Source organism: Sarcophilus harrisii, chromosome 5, assembly GCF_902635505.1.
Source record: "Sarcophilus harrisii chromosome 5, mSarHar1.11, whole genome shotgun sequence".
Classification (NCBI taxonomy): Eukaryota; Metazoa; Chordata; class Mammalia; order Dasyuromorphia; family Dasyuridae; genus Sarcophilus; species Sarcophilus harrisii.
This window is the reverse complement of record NC_045430.1, coordinates 186908630-186935489: the sequence shown is the minus strand read 5'-3', so window position 1 is coordinate 186935489 and position 26860 is coordinate 186908630. Positions and strand designations below refer to the sequence as shown.

The following is a 26860-nucleotide window of genomic DNA, read 5'->3' as shown; positions in this document are numbered from 1 at the left end:
GGGACCAAACCATGGATCCATTTGGTCCCAGTATGTCCTTCTCTAAAATGTATTGTTCTCTGGGAGCAGGTTTCTTGGGGGGCTTCTGGGAGCAGCCTTAGTTTCAGTTCAGAGTAATAATCTCCTCAAATGCAGCCAGGGATTAAAGTCCAAATCCTTTATTGTCTCTTTCAAAGTCTTGTCTCCTTCCTTTGGGGCTCGGCTAGTTTTCTGGAGGCCTTCTGGATCTTGGTTTCCGCGTTCTCCAAAGGAGAGCCTGCCCCCACTTCTTTGTCTTCTTAGTTCTGCCCGACTGCCTTCTCTGGCTTCTGAATCTCCTCAACTTCCTAAGGTTTGTGCTTGAGCCTCCAGCCACAGCAAAGGTGGCAGATGGAATGAATCTGTCTCAACCTCAGAAAGCTTCTAGTGTGCTTGTCCTTTTTGGCCCCAATAGCTCCTCCTTATATATCCCACACTGAGTAAATACCAATCATTATATCACTAGGAAACCATTATTTGTGGAAGGATTAAATCAATGCTAAACTAGATTTAACCATTGTCTCCTCAATTCCACTTACTTAGCACCTTGTTTTTAAAACATAGGTGGTCATGACCTCCCTGACTTCTCAAGGAGGTGAGAACCCCAAAAAAAGAGATGATCACACCTTCCCTGACTGCTCAAAAAAGGGAAGAAAACACCATAAAAAGGAAGTGATCTCACCCTCCCTGATGTTTCAGGAAGGGAGATGAAAACACCAAAGGAAATGGAAAATCAAATCAGATTAGTGGGTTTCTGAAGAGCTCACTTGAAACAGGTATACATGAATCCATCAATATGGGAGGTATTACACATAATTACATAAGCAAATAGCAATATAACACAGGCTAGTAGTGATGTAACAAATAACATAAATCAACATAAGAAATTATACATGTCCATAAGTCCTAGAAATAGTCCAAAAGGAATCTACTGTCCATTAGTTCATATGCCAGGAATCCAATAATTCCTGCAAATTTTGAAGTCCTGCAATAGTCTCATCAACAATTTTTCATCTCAAGGAATCCTCTTCAATTGTAATCCCTTTCTCCCATCTGATTGCTTTTTTGCTGATTGATCACATCAGAATCCTGACCTTCTAAAGGTATAACCTTGGCTACCATCATGCCTCACCTATTTTTTTATTGAGGTCTTGGAGCTGGGTCCCACCTCTCATTTCCCTGGGTCAGTCTACATTCTGAGGCCCAGTGGAAGTCCTTGTGGCATTTTGGACATAGGGTTTTAGGTCTTCTCTCACCCTGTCTTCTCACTCTGTCTCTATGCCTACATTGGGCTCTCAGATGTCCTATTTTTCCACACTGAAAATATCAACGACTCTCTCTAGAAGTCTCTTGCCAAGAGGGACCCTGTCTTCCCATATTCATCATAGTCTGGGTATAATAAGCACTTGTGCCCACTGTGGCACAGCGTCTTATGATCTCCTCTAAAGGAGCATCTTTGTCTAGTCCCCATATAATTCTTCTGTAAACCTCACTGGCATTTTCCTTAGCCAGTTGCTGATCATTATTTCTGTAGCTGAATTCTCTCCAATGGTTCTTGTGACAGCTGTTTGCAAACATCCCACAAAATCAGCAAAAGGTTCATTGGGACTTTGCTCTATTTTTGTGAAGGCTTTACCTTTGCCTTTCCCTGGGAAGGAGCCCCAAGCTTTTGTTGCAGCAGTAGCAATTTGTTCATCCACTCCTATGGGGTAATTAATCTGTGCTGAATTCTCTGCATACTGACCTTCACCTGCTAGTTGGTCAAAGGTGACTTGTATATTAACTCCTGTTTGCTTATTTCAATAGGCTTGAATCCTACATAATTCATGATACTCCGAAAGCCATAACAAGTTTTGTCCAGGTTCTAAACATGTCCTTGTTATGGATTTCCAATCACTCAGGGTTAAGATTTCATAAGCCAAATTATCTAGTAACATCTTAACATAGGATGATGTAGCCCCATAAAGAGTGCAGCCTTTTTTCAAATCCTTAATTTTTTTTCAGATCAAAAGGAGTCTTCTTTTTTGACCTGAAGAGTCAAGTTCTTCAATCACAGAGTATGCATTTATTTTTTTTTTTAATTTTTAAAAATTTTTATAGGTTTTTATTTACAAGTTATATGCATGGGTAATTTTATAGCACTGACAATTGCCAAACCTTTTGTTCCACTTTTTCCCCTCCTTCCCCCCATTCCCTCCCCATGATGGCAGCTTGGACAATATATGTTAAATATGTTAAAGTATAAACTAAATACAATATAAGTATACATGTCTTAACAGTTATTTTGCTGTACAGAAAAAATCAGACTTTGAAATACTATTAGCCTGTGAAGAAAATCAAAAATGCAGCCAGATATGCATTTATTTTAAAATAAGATATATCCTGTCCTTCTCTCTTAGCCTTAACCAATGCCTTTTGTAATCTTGTCATAGGCTGCTTCATGGGTGATGCTGATTGTGTCACTGCCTCTCCCCCTCCTCCTTCTCCCTCCACCCATGAAGAGTTAGTTGAGGGACGTAGGTCAGGGGATGGGGAATGACCTAATTTCTCCTGCTGTGAAGCACCACACTTAAAATTGTACTTAACTCCATTCTTGATTCTTCATCCTTTTCACCTAGTTTATTTGAATTCTCCCTCTCCTGCTCTTTATTCTTTTTCCTTATTGTATAACTTATATAATTTCCTAAAGCCAGTTGTATTAAATTATATGTATAAAATGTATCTTTGGAAATTGAGTCAGATCCATTTTCATTGTAGTATTGACATAGTTGCTCTCCCACTAATTTCCACTCATTTGGATCCAATTCTTTTTCCTTAGAGAACCAAGGAGATGTGTACTGTACAATTTTTAAATGATTAATGATCTACTCCCAAGTTACAATTAAACCTTGATTTTTTTTTATCAGTTTGACCATACTTTTGACACATTTTCCTTGAAGAGGAAAAGAAGATGTTTTCTAAATATCTGTCTCATTTTAGCTGAAATACTATTTTGGCCCTTTAACAAAGTTTCCTTGTTGTACTCATCCTAATTTCTGGGTCACAGACAAAAGTTCTTGGTCCCACGTTCTGGTGCCAAAATGTAACATTCTTCTCTAAACTATAATATTCTCTGTTGGGGTTTTCTTGGGCTCTCTAGAGGCAGCCTTAGTTTCAGTTCAGGAATCACAAGTGCAGCCAGGTATTAAAGTCCAAATCCTTTATTGTCTCCTTCAAAGTCTTGTTGTCTTTACTTGGGGCTTGGCTAGTTTTCCTGGAGGCCTATCTCTCTCCTTGGTTCTGAGAGACCTGCCTTCTCTGGCTTCTGAATCTCCTCAACTTCCAAAGGTTTGTACTTGAGCCTCCAGCTACCACAAAGGTGAACAATGGAATGAATCTGTCTCAGCCTTAGAAAGCTTCTAGTGCGCTTATCCTTTCTAGCCCTGAGAGCTTCTCCTTATATGTTCCACACTGAGTATACACCAATCATTATATCACTAGGAAACCATTATTTGTTGTAGGATTAAGTCAATACTAAACTAGATTTAACCACTGTCTCCTCAATTTCACTTACTTAGCACCTTGTTTCAAGTTCTGGCCCATAACACCAGTAAATCTCTCCTTTTTAAATAAATTATTAAATATTCTCTAATCTCTATCTTGCCTCAGTTTCTCCAGCATTAGATGCACTCTGAAGGACATTTATTAAGAAGGCATGATCACCTCTTTTTTGGGGTTCTCACCTCCTTGAGAAGTCAGGGAGGTCATGACCATCTATGATCTAAAAACAAAAGAAAGCAGGAGATGTTCTCCTTCATGTATAGAAGGCAACAACCATAACCTAGTTTTGGTCTGATAGAGAGAAGGCATTTAATGGCTATCTAATGTCTTTAGTATAAATGACAATATCTGCATGATCTTCTTGCTGGTATTTTTCAATAATAGATCTCAGAGTAAAATGAGAGGTAAAATTTCCATATGAGGTAGGGAAATTATGACAGTGATTCTGTGATTAGGATTCTTATAAGTTTCCATAATTAGCTTTCTAATTATTTCATAGACAATTTCTGCAAAATGTGTTGGATCGAATTAGTATTCAAGAATTTTAAAGTATACTCTAACAAATGGAGTATGTTAATTCAACCTCAAAGTTATGTGCTTATTTTAGAAAGATCATAGCACCTAAAAGGAACATAGATTGTAGTGAGGAGAGACTTGAGGCAGGGAAGACCAGTCAGCAGGTTATTGCAACAATGTATATATCAGATTAGCTCTCAGCCATGACTTGGCTCTCCTCCTTTCCAGTTCTCCATAAGAATACTGACAGGTTGTGGACTACTCTAGCCCCAGCCTATGCCTTGTCCCTGTTTTGTAATCTTGTAATCTGACATCTCTAGCCTGGAGTCAGGGTGGACTAGTTTCATAAGATTCTCTTCACTAGTAAATAGAATGTATGATACAAATGTATCTATTCATTTCCTTCTGTAAATTAAACCTACTAGCTGAAAGATCATGGACAAATCACATGATTGCTGTTTGTATCATTTCCCTCATTTATAAGATGAAGGATTTAGACTTTTTGGTCACTAAGATTTATGATCCTATATTTGCTGCTTTTCCAGCAATACATATTTAAGAATTATTTCACTTCCTGAAAGCCATGACCAAAAAAAGAGCCAGTATATCTTATTTCAAGAAATCATGAAAAAAAATTCGCCAGATAAACTAGAACAAGAGTGTAAAGTAAAAAATAGAAAAAAGACAAAACAAAACAGTCATTTCCTGAAATTCCAAAATGAAAACTCCCAGGAATAGTACAGCTGGCAAAGAAAAAAAGAAATCAGTCAGAAATAAAGAATTCAAATATAAGTTCATACAAGATTTAACAATTACCAATATAAAGGAGCAGAGAACATAACGTGATATATTCCAAAAGACAGAAGACATGTTTATAACCAGAAATAAATTATCCAAACAATGTGAGTATAATCCCCTGGGGGGAAGAAAGGGAGAAGAATGGGTCTTTAATGAAATATAAGACTTCCAGATAAAAAGACCAGAGCTGAGTAGAGATTTAAAAATATAAACATAGGAGTGAAGAATGCACAAGAAGGTAAAGACAAGTGAGCATTTGGAAAGGATTTCATTAAAATGTTTAGTTAAGAGTTATGACATAAAGGTTCCTTTAAAACCATAATGCCATTGAGGTAAACTGTGTCCCTTTGATCTTTGGAGGGGGGGTGGACCTGGATTGGAAAGACCCTGAATCTTGACCCCTCCTGATCTTTGGGACTGGGCCCCATCCTCCTATTCCTAGAGGAAACTCCCATGGTGATCTCCACCTACAATTCAAGTGGAGATCTTGGCCTGGGGCATAATCACCACCCTTTGTTGAATTGAAAATTAGTCCTTAATCACTCTCTTGCCCCAAAGCATAGAAAGTTAATTTTAAAAAAACGACTTTATACCCCAAACCTTTGTTAATTTCCTAACAGGATTTGGCCCTCTGGAAAGTTGTTTCTCAATGTAAACCCATCTTTGCCAAAAACCTACCTTTGTCAATTCCTTTCTGGAACTGGCCCTCTTGCAAATTGTTTCCCAAGGTAATAAACCCTTTTTTTTTTTTTTTTTTTTTTTTTGGCCAAAACCTTGCCTGCAGATCAAGACTGTGAATTCCTTCCCAAAACTTGTGACACCAGTCTGGGGACTCCATTGCTATTAGAGTATCTCTCACCCCTCATTTCTCTTTTTTTTTTTTTTTTTTATTTAATAGCCTTTTATTTACAGGATATATACATGGGTAACTTTACAGCATTAACAATTGCCAAACCTCTTGTTCCAATTTTTCACCTCTTACCCCCACCCTCCCTAAATGGCAGGATGACCAGTAGATGTTAAATATATTAAAATATAACTTAGATACATAATAAGTATACATGACCAAAACATTATTTTGCTGTACAAAAGAATCAGACTCTGAATTATTGTACATTTAGCTTGTGAAGGAAATCAAAAATGCAGGTGTGCATAAATATAGGGATTAGGAATTCAATGTAATGGTTTTAGTCATCTCCAGAGTTCTTTTTCTGGGTATAGCTAGTTCAGTTCATTACTGCTCCATTAGAAATGATTTGGTTGATCTCGTTGCTGAGGATGGCCTGATCCATCAGAACTGGTCATCATCTAGTATTGTTGTTGAAGTATATAATGATCTCCTGGTCCTGCTCATTTCACTCAGCATCAGTTCGTGTAAGTCTCTCCAGGCCTTTCTGAAATCATCCTGTTGGTCATTTCTTACAGAACAGTAATATTCCATAATTTTCATATACCACAATTTATTCAGCCATTCTCCAACTGATGGACATCCATTCAGTTTCCAGTTTCTAGCCACTACAAAAGGGCTGCCACAAACATTCGTGCACATACAGGTCCCTTTCCCTTCTTTATAATCTCTTTGGGATATAATCCCAGTAGTAACACTGCTGGATCAAAGGGTATACACAGTTTGATAACTTTTTGAGCATAGTTCCAAACTACTCTCCAAAATGGTTGGATTCGTTCACAACTCCACCAACAATGAATCAATGTCCCAGTTTTCCCACATCCCCTCCAACAATCATCATTATTTTTTCCTGTCATCTTAGCCAATCTGACAGGTGTGTAGTGGTATCTTAGAGTTGTCTTAATTTGCATTTCTCTGATTAATAATGACTTGGAGCATCTTTTCATATGACTAGAAATAGTTTCAATTTCTTCATCTGAGAATTGTCTGTTCATATCCTTTGACCATTTTTCAATTGGAGAATGGCTTGATTTTTTATAAATTAGAGTTAATTCTCTATATATTTTGGAAATGAGGCCTTTATCAGAACCTTTGACTGTAAAAATATTTTCCCAGTTTATTGCTTCCTTCTAATCTTGTCTGCATTAGTTTTGTTTGTACAAAAACTTTTCAGTTTGGTATAATCGAAATTTTCTATTTTGTGATCAGTAATGATCTCTAGTTCTGCTTTGGTCATAAAAACCTCGCCCTTCCACAGGTCTGAGAGGTAAGCTATCCTATGTTCCTCTAATTTATTAATAATTTCATTCTTTATGCCTAGGTCATGAACCCATTTTGACCTTATCTTGGTGTACGGCGTTAAGTATGGATCAATGCCTAGTTTCTGCCATATTAGTTTCCAATTTTCCCAGCAATTTTATCAAACAGTAAGTTCTTATCCCAAAAGCTGGGATCTTTGGGTTTATCAAAGACTAGGTTGCTATATTTGTTGACTGTTTTATCCTTGAACCCAATCTATTCCACTGATCAACTAATCTATTCCTTAGCCAATACCAAATAGTTTTGTAACCGCTGCTCTATAATATAATTTTAGATCTGGTACAGCTAAGCCACCATCATTTGATTTTTTTTCATTAATTCCTTGAAATTCTTGACCTTTTGTTTTTCCATATGAACTTTGTTGTTATTTTTCTAGGTCATTAAAATAGTTTTTTGGGAGTCTGATTGGTATAGCGCTAAATAAATAGATTAGTTTAGGTAATATTGTCATCTTTATTATATTTGCTCACCCTATCCAAGAGCATTTAATATTTTTCCAATTGGTTAGATCAGACTTAATTTGTGTGAAAAGTGGTCTGTAATTTTGCTCATAAAGTTTCTGATTTTCCCTTGTCAGATAGATTCCTAAATATTTTATATTATCAGTAGTTACTTTAAATGGAATTTCTCTTTGTAACTCTGACTGTTGGATTTTGTTAGTGATATATAAGAATGCTGATGACTTATGTGGGTTTATTTTATAACCAGCAACTTTGCTAAAGTTGTGGATTATTTCTAATAACTTTTTAGCCGAATCTCTGGGATTCTCTAAGTATACCATCATGTCATCTGCAAAGAGTGATAATTTGGCTTCCTCATTGCCTATTCTTATTCCTTTAATCTCTTTCTCAGCTCTTATTGCTATAGCTAGCGTTTCTAATACAATATTAAATAGTAACGGTGATAGTGGGCAACCTTGTTTCACTCCAGATCTTATTGGGAATGGTTGCAGTTTGTCTCCATTACATATGATGCTTACTGATGGTTTTAAATAGATGCTGCTGATTATTTTAAGGAAAAGTCCATTTATTCCTATACTCTCAAGTGTTTTTAATAGGAATGGATTTTATCAAATGCTTTTTCTGCATCTATTGAGATGATCATATGGTTTTTGTTAATTTGGTTATTAACATGGCCAATTATATTGATAGTTTTCCTAATATTGAACCAGCCCTGCATTCCTGGTATAAATCCTACTTGATCATAGTGTATTATCTTGGAGATGATTTTCTGTAGTCTTTTTGCTAATATCTTATTTAAGATTTTAGCATCAATATTCATTAGGAGATTGGTCTATAATTTTCTTTCTCTTTTCAGCCTACCTGGTTTAGGTATCAGTACCATGTCTGTGTCATAGAAGGAATTTGGTAGGACTCCTTCATTCCCTATTTTATCAAATAATTTATATAGCATTGGGGCCAATTGTTCTTTAAATGTTTGGTAAAATTCACATGTAAATCCATCTGGTCCTGGGGATTTTTCTTAGGGAGTTGTTTAATTGCCTGTTCTATTTCTTTTCTGAAATGGGACTATTCAAGCAATTTACTTCTTCCTCTGTTAGTCTGAGAAGTCTGTATTTTTGGAGGTAGTCATCCATTTCACTTAGGTTATCAAATTTTTTGGCATAAAGTTGAGCAAAATAACTCCTTATTATTTCTCTAATTTCCTCTTCATTGGTGGAAAGTTCTCCCTTTTCATTTTTAAGACTACTAATTTCATTTCCTCCCTCCTTTTTCTAATCAGATTTACCAAAGGCTTATCTATTTTATTGGCTTTTCATAGAACCAACTCTTAGTTTTATTAATTAGTTCAATAGTTTTTTTACTTTCAATATTTTTAATTTCTCCTTTTAATTTTAGAATTTCCAATTTAGTATTTGATTGGGGGTTTTTAATTTGGTCTCTTTTTAGTTTTTTTAGTTGCAAGCCCAATTCATTAATCTTTTCTTTCTCTGTTTTATTCAAGTAAGCCTCTAAGGATATAAAATTCCCTCTTATTACCGCTTTGGCTGCATCCCACAAATTTTGGTATGATGTCTCATCATTGTCATTATCTTGAGTGAAATTATTAATTGTATCTATAATTTGCTGCTTCACCAATCATTCTTTAAGATGAGATTGTTTAGTTTCCAATTACTTTTTGGTCTATTTCCCCTAACTTTTTGTTGAATGTAGTTTTATTGCATCATGATCTGAAAAGAAAGCATTTACTATTTCTGCTTTCTTGCATTTAATTTTGAGGTCTTTATGTCCTAATATATGGTCAATTTTGAATAGGTTCCATGAACTGCTGAGAAGAAAGTATATTCCTTCTATCTCCATTCAATTTTCTCCAAAGATCCAACATACCTAATTTTTCTAATATTCTATTTACTTCTTTAATTTCTTTCTTATTTGTTTTGTGGTTTGATTTGTCTAATTCTGAGAGTGCAAGGTTGAGATCTCCTACTATTACAGTTTTGTTGTCTATTTCTTCTTGCAACTCTCTTAACTTCTCCTTTAGGAAGTTGAGTGCCATACCACTTGGTGCATATATGTTTAATATTGATATTGCTTCGTTGTTTATGCTACCCTTTAGCAGGATGTAGTTACCTTCCTTATCTCTTTTAATTAGATCAATTTTTACTTTTGCTTGATCTGAGATAAGAATGGCTACCCCTGCTTTTTTGACTTCACCTGAAGCATAATAGATTTTGCTCCAGCCTTTACTTTTACTCTATATGCATCCCCCTGCTTTAAATGTGTTTCTTGTAAACAACATATTGTAGGGTTCTGACTTTTGATCCAGTCTGCTATCTGCCTCCTCTTTATGGGGGAGTTCATCCCATTTACATTTACAGTTAGAATTACTAAATCTGTATTTCCTGCCATCCTAATAACCCCAGATTGTGCTTTACTTATTCTTGACTCCCCCAACCCTCACCCCTCATTTCTCATACCTCAACACCATCAGTGTTCACAGAGGGCTTCAAATAAGAACAAAAGCCAAGGAGTGGTTTCACTATATTTTCATGATATTGAAAGCAGGAGAGAAAGGAAAGAATAAAAGAATATACTAGGTCAGTGAAACGGGAAACTGAGGATTTCGCAGAAGAATAACCTTAGGTAATTCAAGACTCAGCACTAAGGGTCTGTTTAGTCATTAAGGCTCTGGGAGAAGAGCAAAGATTTACTCTTCCAGCAGAAAATACCTGAGGTAATCCCTTTTGACCCTTGTTCAAACTTAAAAAAGAAAAACCTGACCAATTATTTAATGGCCCTGTCTCAGAGAAGTCTCCAAAATGGCTATCTCTATCTGTTCATTGATTGCTTATCTGAAGTAAAATAGACCAACTTTTGGCTTAATTGATTATTAACCTTTGAAGCAAAACAGACCCCTTTTTCTTAACATTTATTGCTTAACCAAGACCGTGCTACCATAAAAACTCCATCTGTATTCCAAAGACAAATAAGGACTAAAGGTTGAGTTTGTCAATGATTTTAAAAGGATTAAGAGGAGATGGGTGGGTGAATAATTTCTGTAAAACCTTGACTATATAACTATGTTCCTTACTACAGTAAAATTGCCTTTTCCTGCTTTAGACTTTTTGGTGAAATGACTGCCCTGCTTCTTGAAAGAATCAAAATAAAGAAACTTTTCTATTTGGGTTAGGATCTTTGCATCCCACACATAGGGGGAAATAAACAAAGGAGGGAAGATGAGACAAATTATCTGACAGAATCAGAAGGAATGAATAAAAGTCTATTCAAATATGGAAGAAGTGCATGTGGATTGGAGGGAGCAGCATCCCTTGGATCTCACTTTCATTTGAATTGGTCAAAGTTAGGTAGAACACATATACATACATAAAGAATTTGTAGTAGAAATATGTTTAATTCTCCAAAGAAATAGGAAGCAACAGGAAAGAGGACAATAAAGGGGAGGGTAGATTTAGGAAAGGAATGCCCAATCATAAAGAAAGATTTAAAATTAAAATAAAAGAAAGGGTAGGAATCGGCAATAAAAAGGAAGACATAATTATAATTGTGAATGCTAATAAGATGTACTGATGGAAGAAGATAACAGAATGGACTAGAAAGCAGTATCTAGTAACATGTTATAAGAGTTAGAATAAGGAAATATAGCAAAATCTGTTATGCCTTAGCTGAACACAAAAAAGCAGATGTAGCAATTATAATTCCAGTCAAGGTGACAGGAAAAATAAACTTAATTAAAGGAGATAAAAAGGGAAATCATTTTGCTAAAAAATATCATATATAGTGAATTAGATTCAATACTTAATATATATGTGCCAAATCCCATATCATCAAAATACTTAAAGAAAAAAAAAGCATAAAACACAGCAAATATGCATAAAACCACATTATTAAATACATTCATTATCACAATCCAACAAAAATTATTTTAAATAAGGGCCATTAAAGAGAAAACTAAAAATCAGTGGGCAACTAAATGACTTAATACTGGAAAATTGGTGGTTTAGAGAACAAATTATAAAAATGATACATATATATTAATAATAATATCAAAATTATTGGGAATTTACCTACAACATTTTTAAGGGAAAACATATTAATTTAAAGCATTTCATCAACAAAAAAGAGAACAGATTAAAAGAAAAAAACCCTGGAACCCTAACTAAAAACATAATAAAAGGCTAAAATAGATATTCTGAAAAATACAAGAATAGGTGAAGAATAATGAAAGGAAAAATAAGTTTCTAATGGCAAACACCTGGAAATGAAAAAAAATTATTCATCAGGTGAGGAACAGCTAAGCTAATTATGGCTCGATACTATTGTGCTAAAAGAATGAAGAAAGCAATGATTTTGGAGAAAACTGAGAAAGTCTTGTATGAACTGATGGGAAGGAAATAAAAAGAACCAGAATAATTTAGACTGTGATCCCAATATTATAAAAATGAATAATTCTAAAAGACTTTAATACTCTGATCAATGAAGAGATCAATCAGGATTTCAGAGTACTGAAGATAAAGCTGTTCATGGCTCTACAAGGAATAATATGCATAAACTAATATGCAGAATGAGACACATATGTTTGTGGCTAATGGGGGAACTTGTTTTCACTATATTGTGTTTGTCACAAAGGTTTTATATTTTCTTCTCTCCCCAAATCAGGCATGAAACAGATGGGAGGGAAAAAAATGCTTGATGATTGAAAAATTTTAAAAAATATATTTTTAAAGGGGAGAAATAAAGAAAAGATTTAAAATGTTTAGAATAGAATGAAAGGAAGTTCATAGGAAAATACAGATAATCAGATTGTTTTGAAAATCATGTGAAATTTATTATATGCTTTAAAAAAAAAAAGCAAATGCCAATCAATACAATGATCCAAGCCACTTTTGAAGGACTTATCATGAAAAATGCTATCCATCCTCAGAGAAAGAATTGATAAAATCTGAATACAGATCAAAGCATATATTTTTTACTTTATTTTTCTTGGGTTTTTATTTTGGTCTATTTTTTCTTTTATTACATGACCAATAAAGAAACATGTTTTGCCTGGTTATTTATGTGTAATCAATATCAAATTGCTTGCTTTCTCAGTGAGAGGGTGAAGAAGGAAGAAGAGAATTTGGAATTTAATTTTTTTTCCTGAGGCAATTGGGGTTAAATGACTTATCTAGCATCCCACAACTAGGAAGTATTAAGTGTCTGAGGCCAGATGAACTTAGGTCCTCCTGAATTCAGTACCGGTGCTCTATCTACTGTGTCATTTAGCTGCCCCTGGAACTTAATTTTAAAAATGAATGCTGAAAAATTGTTTCTACATATAATTGGGGAAAAATTAAATATTACATAAAAAGATTTAAAAAACATTAAACAAACCGGGGGCAGCTAGGTAGCGCAGTGGATAGAGCGCGGGTCCTGAAGTCAGGAGGACCTGAGTACAAATTTGGCCTCAGACACTTAACACTTCCTAGATGTGTGACCCTGGGCAAATCACTTAACCCCAATTACCTCAGGAAAAAAAAAACAAAAAACCTAATAAAGTTAAACAAACAAAAAAGCCATATATACCTCACATACAATCCTTGTACTCTGCTGTGTATATGGAAATTCTAATTTAGTGTGTATATGTGTGTATGTATGGGGGGGGGGAGAAGATGGAGAGGAGTGTTAAATTCAGAATAATGTATTTTTTAAAATTTTGAAACCATTTTTAAATTTTAATTTTAACTTGTAAACTTTGTAATATTTTAACTTGTAAAGTCAGATTTAAATATTCATTTTTCCTACCTTAAAATTATTTATTTAAAGCTTTTTATTTTCAAAATATATACATGGATAATTTTCGACATTCACCCCTATAAAACTCTGTGTTCTAATTTTTTCCCCTCTTTTACTGCCACCCCTCCCCCAGTTAGCAAATGATCCAATATATGTTAAATGTGCAAAAATAATATATTTTTAAAAAATAATAAATCAATTGAAATCATCAACAAAACAAAATAGTCTACGCAAATGAATTACTAGACTTTCAGGATTTTGTGGCAAAAAGACTTGAACTTAAAAACTTGACATATAACATCCAAGAGAAATTATGAGGTAAACATCAAAGACTAATTACAAGAGACTCAGTAATGAAAAACTTTTTATACGTGGAAATGTAAATCATATGTCTAATATTGTCATTGGTAATTGGGTAGTTCAAAAGCAAGATTGAGGTAGAGAGCTAAATTATGTTGTAATTCTAAAAAACAAAACAGGTAGGAAAAGATAAAAAAAGAGTAATTCTTTTATATAAATGAGGTGTGTGAGGAAGAATTGACACAGAGGAATTAGATGGGGGAGCAGGGCTGGTAGTTCTGAAACCCTACTCTCATCAGGAATGCATTAAAGAGGGAACAATACATACATACATACATACATATATGTGTGTATATATATATATGTGTGTGTGTGTGTGTATATATATATATATGTATGTATGAGGGTATAAATGTCTTATTCAGATAGGACTAAAAGGCCAAGGGAACATGAAAGGGGAAGATAATAAAGGAAGGATTTTTAGAGGGAACCCTACTTATATTGGATCTGGTTCAAAGAGAGAACACATATACATTTAGAAGGGAATAAAAGTCTTCTAATTTCAGACAGAAACAGGAGATCAAGCAAGGAAGGGGAAAGGGTTAGGAGGGAGAGAATAAGGGATGAGAGGTAAGATAGAAAAACAAAGCAGCAGATAGAAGTAAAGCAGAGGAGTCAGGAGGAATAGGAAATATGAAATACAAACAAACATAATAAAGATCGGGAATAAAATTTATTAGGTTAAAAAAAGCAGGAGTAGTAATCATGATCTCAGAGAAAGTTTAAACTAAAATAGATTTTCTCAAAAGAGAAAAATAAGGAAACTATATTATATGCCAGCCATATTAATATTGTTTTAGACTATTTAAAAATAACTAGACTACATAAGGTTGGAATATTACTATAGTATAGGAAATGATGAATTGATAGATTTAGAAAAATATGGAAAGACTTGGACTTAAGAAGGAAGATGTTATCTACTTTCAGAGAAACAGAAGACAAACAAGTCTATCATAGTTTTCCATAGATGCATATGAAGATATGTGTATATATATGTATAATTATAAATATCTATGTATATGTATTTCATATTTATACACTATATATTATATATATACATATATATGTATGTTCATATATATCTACAAATGTATCTGCTTAATTACAGCTTTCTTGGGGGTGAGGGGAAGAATCCAATCAGTGGTATTATCCTGTTGCCACTATGTCTACCCTGTATAATTAAATTAGTAACCAGAATAGTTCAACGGTCCCCATCAAAATATTGCATACAGAAGAAGCTATTAAAATGATGATTCTTCAGATAAAAGACTGGAATGTATTAGAGAGGGATTGTGAACTTGATAAACAATGTATATAGATATGTTAATTGATTTTGAACAGTGTGTAAGTTCTTCATAGAAATATGATAAAAATCATTTACACATTACAAGGGGGGAATTGTATGGAATAGAGAGAGAAAAGGTGAAGAACTTACAGGAATGTATGAATTCTTTTTCTGTATTTTATTTTCATTATTTCTGTGTTTCCCCTATGACCTGTATAATATGTGCAGGCTCATATCTATTTGAGCCTTGGCCAGCTAGAAACATATTTACTTAACCTGAGCTGATGACATTTATTGGTATTTGACATTTATCGATATTTAGTCTATTAGCTGGATCACTATCTGCTTGATTAAGCCTGAAGGCCTAACTTTCTGTTTCCTTGAAATCAGGAGATTTCAGGGGAACAGAAACCTTCCATTCCAATCTCCCCAAATAGCAACAGCCAATTAGATGCCTCCCTCTCCCCTTCTCAATGCTCTCTTACTTGTGGTGTAATTTCTTGTATAAAAGCTATGTATCTTTACTACTTCTTTAGCCCTCCTACCGTGAGCTTTCTCTTTCTTATGTCGCCATGGGACGACTCATCCTTCGGAGGTTTTCAATAAACAACTTTTCTACCTTCTACTGAGTGATCTCTGAGTAGTCATTTTAGGTAAGGGTCTTCTACATCCCTCACAGATTCGCAAACAAATCCAGGCAATCATTCAAAGAACTGTAACATGTCTAATGATTGATAATGACTAAAAATTATATTGTATTAATGTAATAGAATATTATAACAGGTGGAAATGATTAATACGATGACTACAAATTTTTATTAAATGATCCAAAGTGAGATTAGCAGAACCAAAATAATAAATATAAAGACTAAAAATGGCATACACCTTTATTATATTAATAATAGTAATGCTAATAATGATAGTTAACATTTATGTAATATTTATTATGTACCAGGTACTCTTATAGGCAATTTACATTCTATATGTACCATATGTATAGTATATGTATATACACACATAATGTATATGTTGTTAGTTATATATTGATATTCTTACAAATATTTCATAATGTGAAGATTTGATTTTATAGATATATTATTATTCTAAATATTATAATAAATGCAAATATTTATTATATATTGCCAATGTATAATATTGAAATATTACTTTATAAATATTTATAATATATTAACATATAATATAAACTGTTATAGCCTTTTGCTGTATATATACATGTGTATATGTGATACATATGTATTGTGCATATATGTATATAGATAAACTACACACAGACCTACAGGCATATGTACTATATACATACATGACTTTGTTTTCATGTATGTATGTATATATATATATATATATATATATATATACACACATACATATCTACGCACACACACAAACACACATACACATGAAAACAAAGTCTATCAGATAAATTCAGAAAGAAACCCAGAAAACTAATTTTTTGTTTGTTTGTATTTTACATATTCTACATATGTTATAAATTTTGGGGTTTTATCCATGATTTTATTATTCTTCTCCTTTTTTTCTTTTTTTTTTTTTTTTCTTCTTTTATACTTATTGGACAACTTGTTTTTGTTGATAGTTACATTTATAATAGATAAATAGATTATGTGATCTAGTGGTGAAATTTATAATATGAAAAAAGGACCATCCTTTAGCTTGACAATTCCCAGCAACTTTTATATTAAACATTTTATATGAGTGAAACCTTTTAAAGGAGTTGAAGCTTTTTTATTTTTCTGAAAATAGAGATGTACCCAGTGTCCTTGAAGTCAGGACCTTGTTTATCTGTTTTGTATCTGTATTCCCAAGATAGGATTTTCACATAAATTTGTTTGTTGAATAAACTTAGAAGTCATTGGAGAGGTCATCTAGGTCTGCTAACATTTTGATCTCTTAATCTATATTATCGATGACTAGTAGAGGTCTAGTCCTAGCCTTTACTTGAAAACATGGCAAAATACTTCTAACAATTATAACGAGTAGGCCAGGGGTTGTGATTCTGCATCTTTCTCTCTCTCCACTAAGGGGCCTCCCATGGACACATCAACCACATTCAGTCTGGTTTTTAATAAGATAGGTTAAGTTTATTTTCTCATGTTCTTTGGCATTTTACACTTCGAACCAAGAAGACAATTACTTGAAGCTTAGTTTGGGGCTCATGTTTAGTATTTTCACAAAACAAGGAGTAGAAAGATACTCCATGGAAAACATGAATGAAATGTGGGATGGTTATTTATTTCCATTATCAAAGGAAAACTAAACAGATAAACTCACATATGCCTCAATAGGAAAACTTGAAAAAGCAACAGCAATCACTTATATTACATTAAAAAAACAAAAGTAATTACTATTATAATCAGTAGCACAATGAAACATCTTGTAATAGTTAACCAAAACAGTTCAATTTCCTCCTGCACTGGTAATGTCATTTGTCATTAAAAAAAGAAATTGGCGCCACCCATATAGCAGACTGTATTGTCCTTAATTCTCCAATTCTAACCCTAACCCTAAATTCAGATATGAAACCCCATACCTGATATGAAAAACGTCACTTACCACATTGGGTCTCTATTGGTCCCCAAAGGGCTATATGCCACAATGACAATATCATGGCTTTGACAAAATTTCAAGAGCTTTGTCTGGATGAAGTATGGATGGCATTCAACCTGTGTGGATGAAGTATAAAGCTGAATGAAAGATTAAAACTTAGAGCATTGAAGTAATTGATGCACTGGCAGAAAAGATAGGAAGATGCCATTGATCCTATTCATAACTTGAATGGATACCGGGGTAATTGTTGGTAGTCTTCTCTTTCCAACATCTGAGATTCTTTACATTCTGCAAATTTTCTAGGAAAAGGGAGCTATGATACTAGTTTTAGAGAACACTTGGACTTGAGAATCTTCCCTCCTCCCCCCTCATTGTGGATTCTCATAGATTCCAATTCATATATTTTTCTACTAGACTCATAGGTACTAATAGTTTTTTACCAAAAATATTTCTTGTTGTAATGCACAGTAGGAAGAAGTACCTGGTTGCAGACTGGCTTATACTTGAGTCCTGGCTTATTCAGAATGAGTTCCAGCTGTCTTCTATTGAAATTAGATACTCCAAGGGACTTCACTAAGCCACTGTCTTTGCAAGCTTCCAGAGCCTGGGCCAAAAACATCATAGCATCATCGATTTTGATTGGAAGGGATTTTAGATATCATTTGGTCTAAATTTTTCATTTTATAAATGGTGAACTTGATACCCAAAGACACAGATGTACTCAGTGATTTCTTTACAAGTGGCAAATGGAGATGAAGAAAAGGGCAAAGGCAAAGATCCAGGTGTATTACCCTAACTATATTCTGCCCAAAGAATGGTAGGGTTTTCTCCAATATCACAGTATGATGCACATTGGCAGAAAGGGCAGCTAGATGGCACAGTGGATAGAGAGCTAAACCTAGTATGAGGAAAACCCTATCTATCTATCAGGAAAAATCTATCTAACCCTAACCCTGAGTTTAATCTTCCTGAGTTCAAGTCCAACCTCAGACACTTACCAGCTATATAACCTGGGTAAGTCACTCAACCCTTTTTGCTCAGTTTTTCATTTGCAAAATGAGTTACATAAGGAAATGACAAACCACTCCAGTATCTTTGACAAGAAAAGCTGAAATGAACACTAATGACTTGTTGGTGGAGTTACAAAATGATCTAGCCATTCTGGCTTTATGCCCAAAGGACTGTAAAACTTTGACCCAGCAGTGTCTCTACTGAGTCTGTATCCCAAGAGATCATAAAAGAGGAAAAAGGTCCCACCTGTGCAAAACTGTTTGTAGCAGTCATTTTTATACTGACAAGGGGCTGGAAATTGAGTGGATGTCCATCAGTTGGGGAATGGTCAAATAAGTTATAGTATATAAATGTAATGGAATATTATTCTTCTATATCAAATGATGTTTTCAGAAAAGGTTAGAAAGACTTACATGAACTGATGCTAAGTGAAGATAGCAGAATCAGGAGAAAATGGTACTCAGTAATAAGATTATGTGATGATCAACTGTAATGGACTTGGCTCTTCTCAACAATGTGGTGATTCAAATAGACTTGTGATGCAAAGTTTCATCTGCATCCACAGAGAGAACTATGGAGATTGAATATTGAAGTATAGTATTTTCACCTTTTTGTTTGTTTCTCTCATGGTTTTTCCCTTTAGATCTGATTTTTCTTACATAACATGACAAATATGGAAATATGTTTAAAAGACTTGCACGTTTTTAACCTATATCAGATAACTTGCTATCTTGGGGAGGGCAGAGGTAAAGGAGGAAGAAAAAATTGGAACACAGAGTTAAAAAAAAAAAAGGATGTTGAAAACTATTTTTACATGTATTTGGAAAATGAAATATTATTATAATTTTTAAAAACCATCCCAGATGGGACCACAAAGAGTTGAACATTATTATAAATCATCCCTTTTCTTCACCTATCCCTTGACCCTTTCTCCCTTACCACAGCCTCTAAATCTCATCCTGTATTGAAAGGGACCCTAATTGTTGTCACCCAATTTATTTTCCACAAGAAAGCAAATTAATGGAGGAAAAGAAGAAAATCCCCATAAGGATTTTTTTTTTTAAATGGGAAAGACAGAATTTTTTAATAGAAAAAGACTTCCTGGAAGTCGAGGCTCTTTCTTTCTTGTAACCAAATAATTATCTCTCTTTCAACAGAAACCATGAATAAGCTATGATATATGAATGTATTTTAGAAAGCTATTTTAAATAAAATGAATATTTGAAACTTATTTTCAACAAGATGATAGGAAGAGCATTCAATACAGGTCAGCTCTTTAAAATCTGAGATAATAGAGACAGCTAGATGGTGCAGTGGATAGAGCACTAGCCCTGAAGTCAAGAGGATCTCAGTTCAAATCTGATTTTAGACACTTGACACGTCCCAGCTGTGTGACCCTGGGTAAATCACTTAACCCCAACGGCCTAAACAAAAATAAATAAATTAAATTAAAATAAAGTCTAATTTGATAATTGTATTCTCAGGATGACTCATAAAGAAGTCACCTAATTATTGAAATAAAACATCAAAAAAGGCTTTGTGATAGAATTCAGAACAGCTGTAGCCTGATGGTAATTAGTGAAGGCTTTAAAGTGGAAATTTCATTCTTTTTCATCTCTTTTTGTGCATGGACAGTCATTAACATTCATTGAAACACTGTTCCATCTTCACTTTTCTTGACCTGAACTAAATAAGAAAAGTAATTGCAATTGTTCCTCCTCTCTCCCTCTCAAAAAAAAAAAAAAAAAAAAAAAATGGAAAACAAGATTTAGTATTTTTATTCTACTATATAACCTGTAGGGTAGATATTCATTGTGGAGAACAAACAAATGAGATTCCTTTGATCAAGGGTGTGTGTTAGTGTATGCATGTGTATTTGTGTGCATGCATGCTTGTGCTTCACCACTTTATAGTCTTCCAACAAGTCTGAGGTCCTTCTAGAATTTTTAAAAAATAATTTAACCCTCTTTTCCCTGAACACCTTTAAACATTTCACTTGTGTTTTCTCCCTTCAATAATGGGCTACCTATGTCAATATCCCTGCAAATCCATTTCATTCAATGTCTCCTAGACCCTATGCATGTTAAGAAAAAGGACAAAGTGAAAAAAAATCAAAGTACAAGCAAAATATAGAAAAGCCTGCTTACACAGAGCAAACAGGTATTAAAATTTTCCCAAAGTAGTTGCTCCATACTGCTCTATCAGTATCAATCAGAGCAAATCCAAAACATCTAGCTTCCCACTAATAATCCCCCAAATCCCAAAAGAAAAGCAAAAAAGGAGTTCAGGCAATGAAGAGCAGGGCTCAGTCTTACCTCCCAGGTGTGACACAGATTTATGTTATGGAACAACCAATTTCCCTTTTCATCCTTGGGGAAAAGGACATTTCCAGGCTGGAGGGGGAAGAGAGAGATTAAGTTCTTTGTTATTCACTTCTTGATGTTGGAATCAGAAAATTAAAATGAATATATCATAAAATGTTAGACTTGGAAACTGGATAAGCTTAGAAAAAACTTAATACACGGGTTCCAGTATTATGGAATCTGATCTGTTCTCTCTTTCTAATCTATCAAATCATCTTCAAAGGTAGATCTTCAAAGTTCTGACCTCAACATTCTCCCTCTTCTAACTCCCAAGATATTCCAGTAGTTCCCTAATGCCTTAAGACAAAAATGTATGTGTTAACTCCATGACTCCTTTTTCCCCTCCCATCTCCTGGCTATCTGGAATCAATCTATCTGGCTTTTTTTTTTAACCAGGTCTGTGATTTCTATACTAAAAACACATACCAGTAAAGAACTCCCTCTAGCCAACATAGGCTGGCACCAGCTTTTCAATTTATGGTGTCAGAGAGTTGTCTGTAGGCATCAAGTAATTTTCTCAGGCTCAAAAACCACTACCCATTATAGGCAGGATTTGAATCTAGGTTTTCATGACTTTCAGCTTTCTTCAAGACTGCCTTTCTCTAATCTGTCTTTTCAGCCTTAATTCTTATTATTCCTTTATACACTCTTAAATTCCAGACACAATGGACTGGTTGTTCTTTGAATTTAATGTGCCATTTCCCTTTTCAGTGAAATTGTACATGATATTTTGCATGACTAGAATGCTCTCTACTCTTTTCTTATTCCTTTTATTAGATAAGGATAGCGTTTTGGACAATCAAAGATGATAGAGTAGGAAGAAACTTTATAGCCTAGCTACTCTCACATCTATTCCAACAATGATCTAAAAAAGATGTCAGATTAAGAAATCAAGAAAGAAACTACAGTGGTCATTTTTCTAGCTCAACATTATAAATTTGAATCATTGCACTATCTGAAAGTCCTTTTTCACTGAGAAAGAAGAAAGAAGAGGAAGGGAAAGAAGCAGGAGAAAGGAGAAAGATTAGGTATCATATTTCATGAAATTATGAGAGGAAATTGTACAGACAAGAGGGCAAAATGGAAACAGAAAGAACCCACCAATTACTTTCTGAAAGAAAGATCAAAGTGAAAACTTCTAAGAATTCCATAATCAAAGTACAGAGCTTCTGGAAGAGAAGGTAAAAAAATGTTGAAAACAGACCTCCCAAAAAGAATTAAAATACCAAGAAATCATATTCAGGATCACACAAGATGTTCTATTATCACTCTAAAGGAGTGGAGAAGCATGCAATACCATATATATTCCAACAGTCAAAACACATCGATTTACAATCAAGAATAACTTTAAAATGGACTTGTAATAAAATAGAGAACTTACAAAAAATATAGAAGAAAAGATTGGAGCTGAACAGAACTTTGAAATACAAAAATGGGAGTAAAGAGAAGCATAAAAAGGAAATTCAAGTGAGCAATTGGAAGACTTGCTAAAGATGGAGTATTGCATTTTAATGAGGCTGTGTGTGATACAAGAATTCCCTAAGAGCTATAATACCATTGAGGGCAATAGAGGAGGGTGGAGGGAGAATAAGGGAAATAAAATCAGATTTATGGCCGCAGAATAATTTTTGTCATGTTTTAATTATTTTAAAAGACAAGAAAAAAAGACATACTAGGGAAGAAAAGAAGAGGAGTGAAGGGAATTTATATACTCAGGGGTTCAAGTAAAAGTTTATACAAAAATGAAAGCAGACATTACTTGAAATTCATTGAGCCTAAAGAGAATACAATACACAAAAGCACATGTACTCCTTAGTGTGGAAGTAAATTTAACTCGACAGATATAAGGGAGAAGGGGAAAAATGAATAAGAAAGATTCAATAGGAGATTAGTCATTAGAACAAACAACTCCTAAGTATGAATAAAAGAATTATAAAGTGAGGTTTAAAATAACACAAAAAGAATAAGAACTCATGATTGGTTTGGATGAGAAGAAAAAGAAAAGAAGAGTTGAAAGCTGTGCATATCAAATGTAAAGCATTGGTATTCTATGACTCTTTTTACATGTGAAGAAGGATTGGGGCAAAGAAAGAAAAAATAGAAGAAAATAAAATGGAAGGAAATAAACAATGATCACAACTGTGAATTTGAATGGATTAAAATCCTTAAAATAGAAGAGGCCTATAGAATCCAATAATATGTTGAGTGTGAGAAACATTTGAAGCATAAAAGATTCACGCAGAGCTAAAGAACTGTAGCAAAATCTATTGTGCTTCATCTGAAGTTTAAAAAAAGGGCAGGAAAAGTAATTATGTTCTCAGAAAATAGCAAAAATACACACAGACAACATATAAACTACATTTTGCTGAATCATGAACAATAAATCATCTCAATACTTAACATATATATAACATAAGTTGTATAAGTACTTAATACTTAAAGGAAATAACTAAATGATTTATAGGAAGAAATAGACAGTAAAATAATAATATGAATGCTCTCAAGTTATTTAAATTCTTTCAGAACTATGCAAATTTAACCAAAAATAAGCAAGAAAGAAGTTGAGGAACTTAATAGAATTTTGGAAAAGTTAGATACAAAAAGGATTTTGTATATTTGGGAGGATTATTGGATGAAAATAGAAAGGAGTATTCTTATCCTTGCCAGTGTATGAGACTTTTACATTAAAATGACCATGTACATTTCACTTTATCAGCTCATATAAATCTTTCCAGGCTTTTCTGAGAGCATCTTGACCATCATCTCTTATAGCACAATAGTATCCTATCATAATCATATACCACAATTTGTTCAGCCATTCCCCAATTGATGAGCACCCCCTTAATTTCCAGTTCTTTGCTATAAATATTTTTATACATGTGGGTCCTTTTTCCTTTTTTTTTTTTTTTTTTAATCTCTTTTTGGATATAGACTTAGTAGTGGTATCGCTAGGTCAAAGGATTTTATTACATGGTTTTATAGCCCTTTGGTCAGAGTTCCAAGTTACCCTACAGAATGGTTGAATCATTCACAACTCCATCAACAGTGTATTAATGTCTTATTTTCCTCATATCCCCTCCACCATTTGTCATTTTCCTTTTCTGTCCTATTAGCCAATTTAAGGTATGAGACAGTACCTTGGAATTCTTTTAATTAGCATATCTTCAATTAATAGCAAGTTAGAACATTGTTTCATATGGCTATAGATAGCTTTGGTTACTTCATCTTAAAAATGTTCACATCTTTTAATCATTTATCAATTGGGGAATGACTTTTTATAAATTTGACTTGGTTCTCTGTATGGTTGAGAAATGAAGCCTTTATCAGAGAAACTTGTTTCAATTTCCCCCCCACAATTCTCTCTCCATCCTATTTCACTCTCCCTTTTTTATTCTATTCTCTGCCTCTTTTCACCTTGTCGCTACTCAAAAGTGTGTGTGTGTGTGTGTGTGTGTGTGTGTGTGTGCGTGTCAATTGGTTAAATGACTTGTCCAGAGTCATACAGCTGCTAAGTGTGTATCAGATTTGAACTCAGGTTTTCCCAACTCCAACACTGGTGCTCACTGAATCATCTATCTGCCCTCCTCAAAAGTATTTTACTTCTGACTACCCCCTCTCCTAATCTGCCCTCCCTTTTATCATTCCTCCTTTACTTTATCCCTTTCCTTTCCTACTTTCCTGTACTATAAGATAAATTTCTATACCCAATTGAATATGTATAATATTCCCTCTTTTGAGCCATTCTGACAAAAGTAAGATTTGATTATTCTCCCCTTATCTCCTCCTTCTTCCCCTCCACTGTAAAAGCTTTATTTTGCCTCTTTTTAAGTTCATTTCCTTCTAACCTCTAAACTTGTTGTTAGATATCTTCCCTTCATATTCAACTCATCCAATGCCCTCTCTATATACGCCCTCCTTCTAAATGCCCTAAAAATGAGAAAGTTTTTATGAATTACAAGTATCATCTTCCCATGTAGGAATGTAAACAGTTTAACTTTATTAAGTCTCTTATGATTATCCTTTTCTATTTACCTTTTTTATACTTCCTTTGAATCTTGTATTTGAAACTCAAATTTTCTATTCATCTCTGGTCTTTTCATCAAGAATACTTGAAAGTCCTTGCTTTCACTGAATATCCAGGTTGGATTTATATAAGGAATATAGGATTTTTAAATATTAGGAAACTAATAAGCCTAATTAACTACATTAATAATGCAACAAAAATAGGATTATGTCAATAGATTTAGAAAATAGGTTTTTTCACAAAGACAACACCCATTTCTATTTTCATTTTAAAAAACCATAGAAAACCAAATAAATTGCTCTTTTCTTATCATGATAAATAATATGTATGATGTATGTCAAAACAAGATTTACCATTATATTCAATAGAGATAAACTAAAAATCTTTCCAGGAAATTCAGGGGTAAAAAAAAAAGGGATGTCCACTGTCACCCATTCTACTTTATAAAGTGCTAAAAATTGTGGCTATATGGAAAAAGAAATGGAAAAAATTAATCAAAAGTAAAGAAGAAATAAAATTATTACTTTTTTGCAGATGATATGATGGTGTACTAAAAAAAAACCTTGAAGAGTCAACTAAACATTAATTTAAATAACTTCAGCAAAAATTGTAGGATATAAAATAAATCTACACAACTCACTATTACTCCTACCTACTACCGATATTATCCAGCAGAAAAAGATCAAAAGAGAAATTCCATTTAAAATTACTACAAAATATAAAAAACTCTTCAGAATCTGCCTTCCAAAATACACACAAGATCTAGGTAAAAAACAACTACAAAATGCTGTTTATAGAAATGAGGACAGATTGAAATAATTAAAAAATATATTAATTGCTCATGAGTAGGATGAGCCAATGATATAAAAATGACAATACTTTCCAAATTAATTTACTTTACAATATGCCAATCAAAGTACAAAACAAACTATAAGGGGCAGCTAGGTGGCACAGTGGATAGAGCACTAGCCCTGAAGTCAGGAAGACCTGAGTTTAACACTTCCTAGCTGTGTGACGCTGGGCAAGTCACTTAATCCCAATTGCCTCCAAAAAAACAAAAAAGAAAGAAAGAAACTATAATAGAACTAGAAAAATATTAGCTAAATTCATATGGAAGAAAAACAGGAATTTCAAAAGAAATAATTAAAAGAAGCAGGAATTAAGTGAGTATTCTAGTATTAAATATGAAATTAATCACATAGCAGTAAGCATGACAATTTGGTTTTGGTTAAAAAATAGAGAGCTGATCAGTGGAATAGATTAGGTATACAACATTTGGAACCAAATATATGTAGCATTCTAGTATTCAATAAACACCAAGATATAAGCTACTGGAATAAGGACTCACCATATAACTACAACAAAAAATTGGCAAAATTATATAGTACTACATAGATTTTCCCCATGGGTTTTGACTAGGAAAACTTTTTTGAGTTGACTGTAGGCTCTTTAATTTTCTGGGGATCAGTGCAATCAGCACAATGTCTTCCACAAATAAGAGTATCTAGATAATTCACATGATATACATTATATACTTCAACAACAATACTAGATGATGACCAGTTCTGATGGATCAGGCCATCCTCAGCAACGAGATCAACCAAATCATTTCTAATGGAGCAGTAATGAACTGAGCTAGCTATGCCCAGAAAAAGAACTCTGGGAGATGACTAAAAACCATTACATTGAATTCCCAGCCCCTATATTTATGCACACCTGCATCTTTGATTTCCTTCACAAGCTAATTGTACAATAATTCAGAGTCTGATTCTTTTTGTACAGCAAAATAATGTTTTGGTCATGTATACTTATTGTGTATCTAAGTTATATTTTAATATATTTAACATCTACTGGTCATCCTGCCATGTAGGGGAGGGGGTG

The 26860-nt window shown here is 33.7% G+C and overlaps 1 protein-coding gene across 1 annotated transcript in view; it reads right to left on the bottom strand.

Moving 5' to 3' along the window:
- The window catches only part of AKR1D1 (aldo-keto reductase family 1 member D1), a 71680-nt gene that overhangs the window by 12749 nt on the left and 32071 nt on the right, over positions 1–26860 (bottom strand). Inside the window, exons 4-6 of the mRNA XM_012551055.3 lie at positions 20908–20985; positions 18063–18185; positions 17588–17697 (exon numbers count right to left, since the gene is read on the bottom strand). Coding sequence (XP_012406509.1) covers positions 17588–17697; positions 18063–18185; positions 20908–20985 — 311 coding nt within the window. The remainder of the gene's footprint in view (positions 1–17587; positions 17698–18062; positions 18186–20907; positions 20986–26860) is intronic.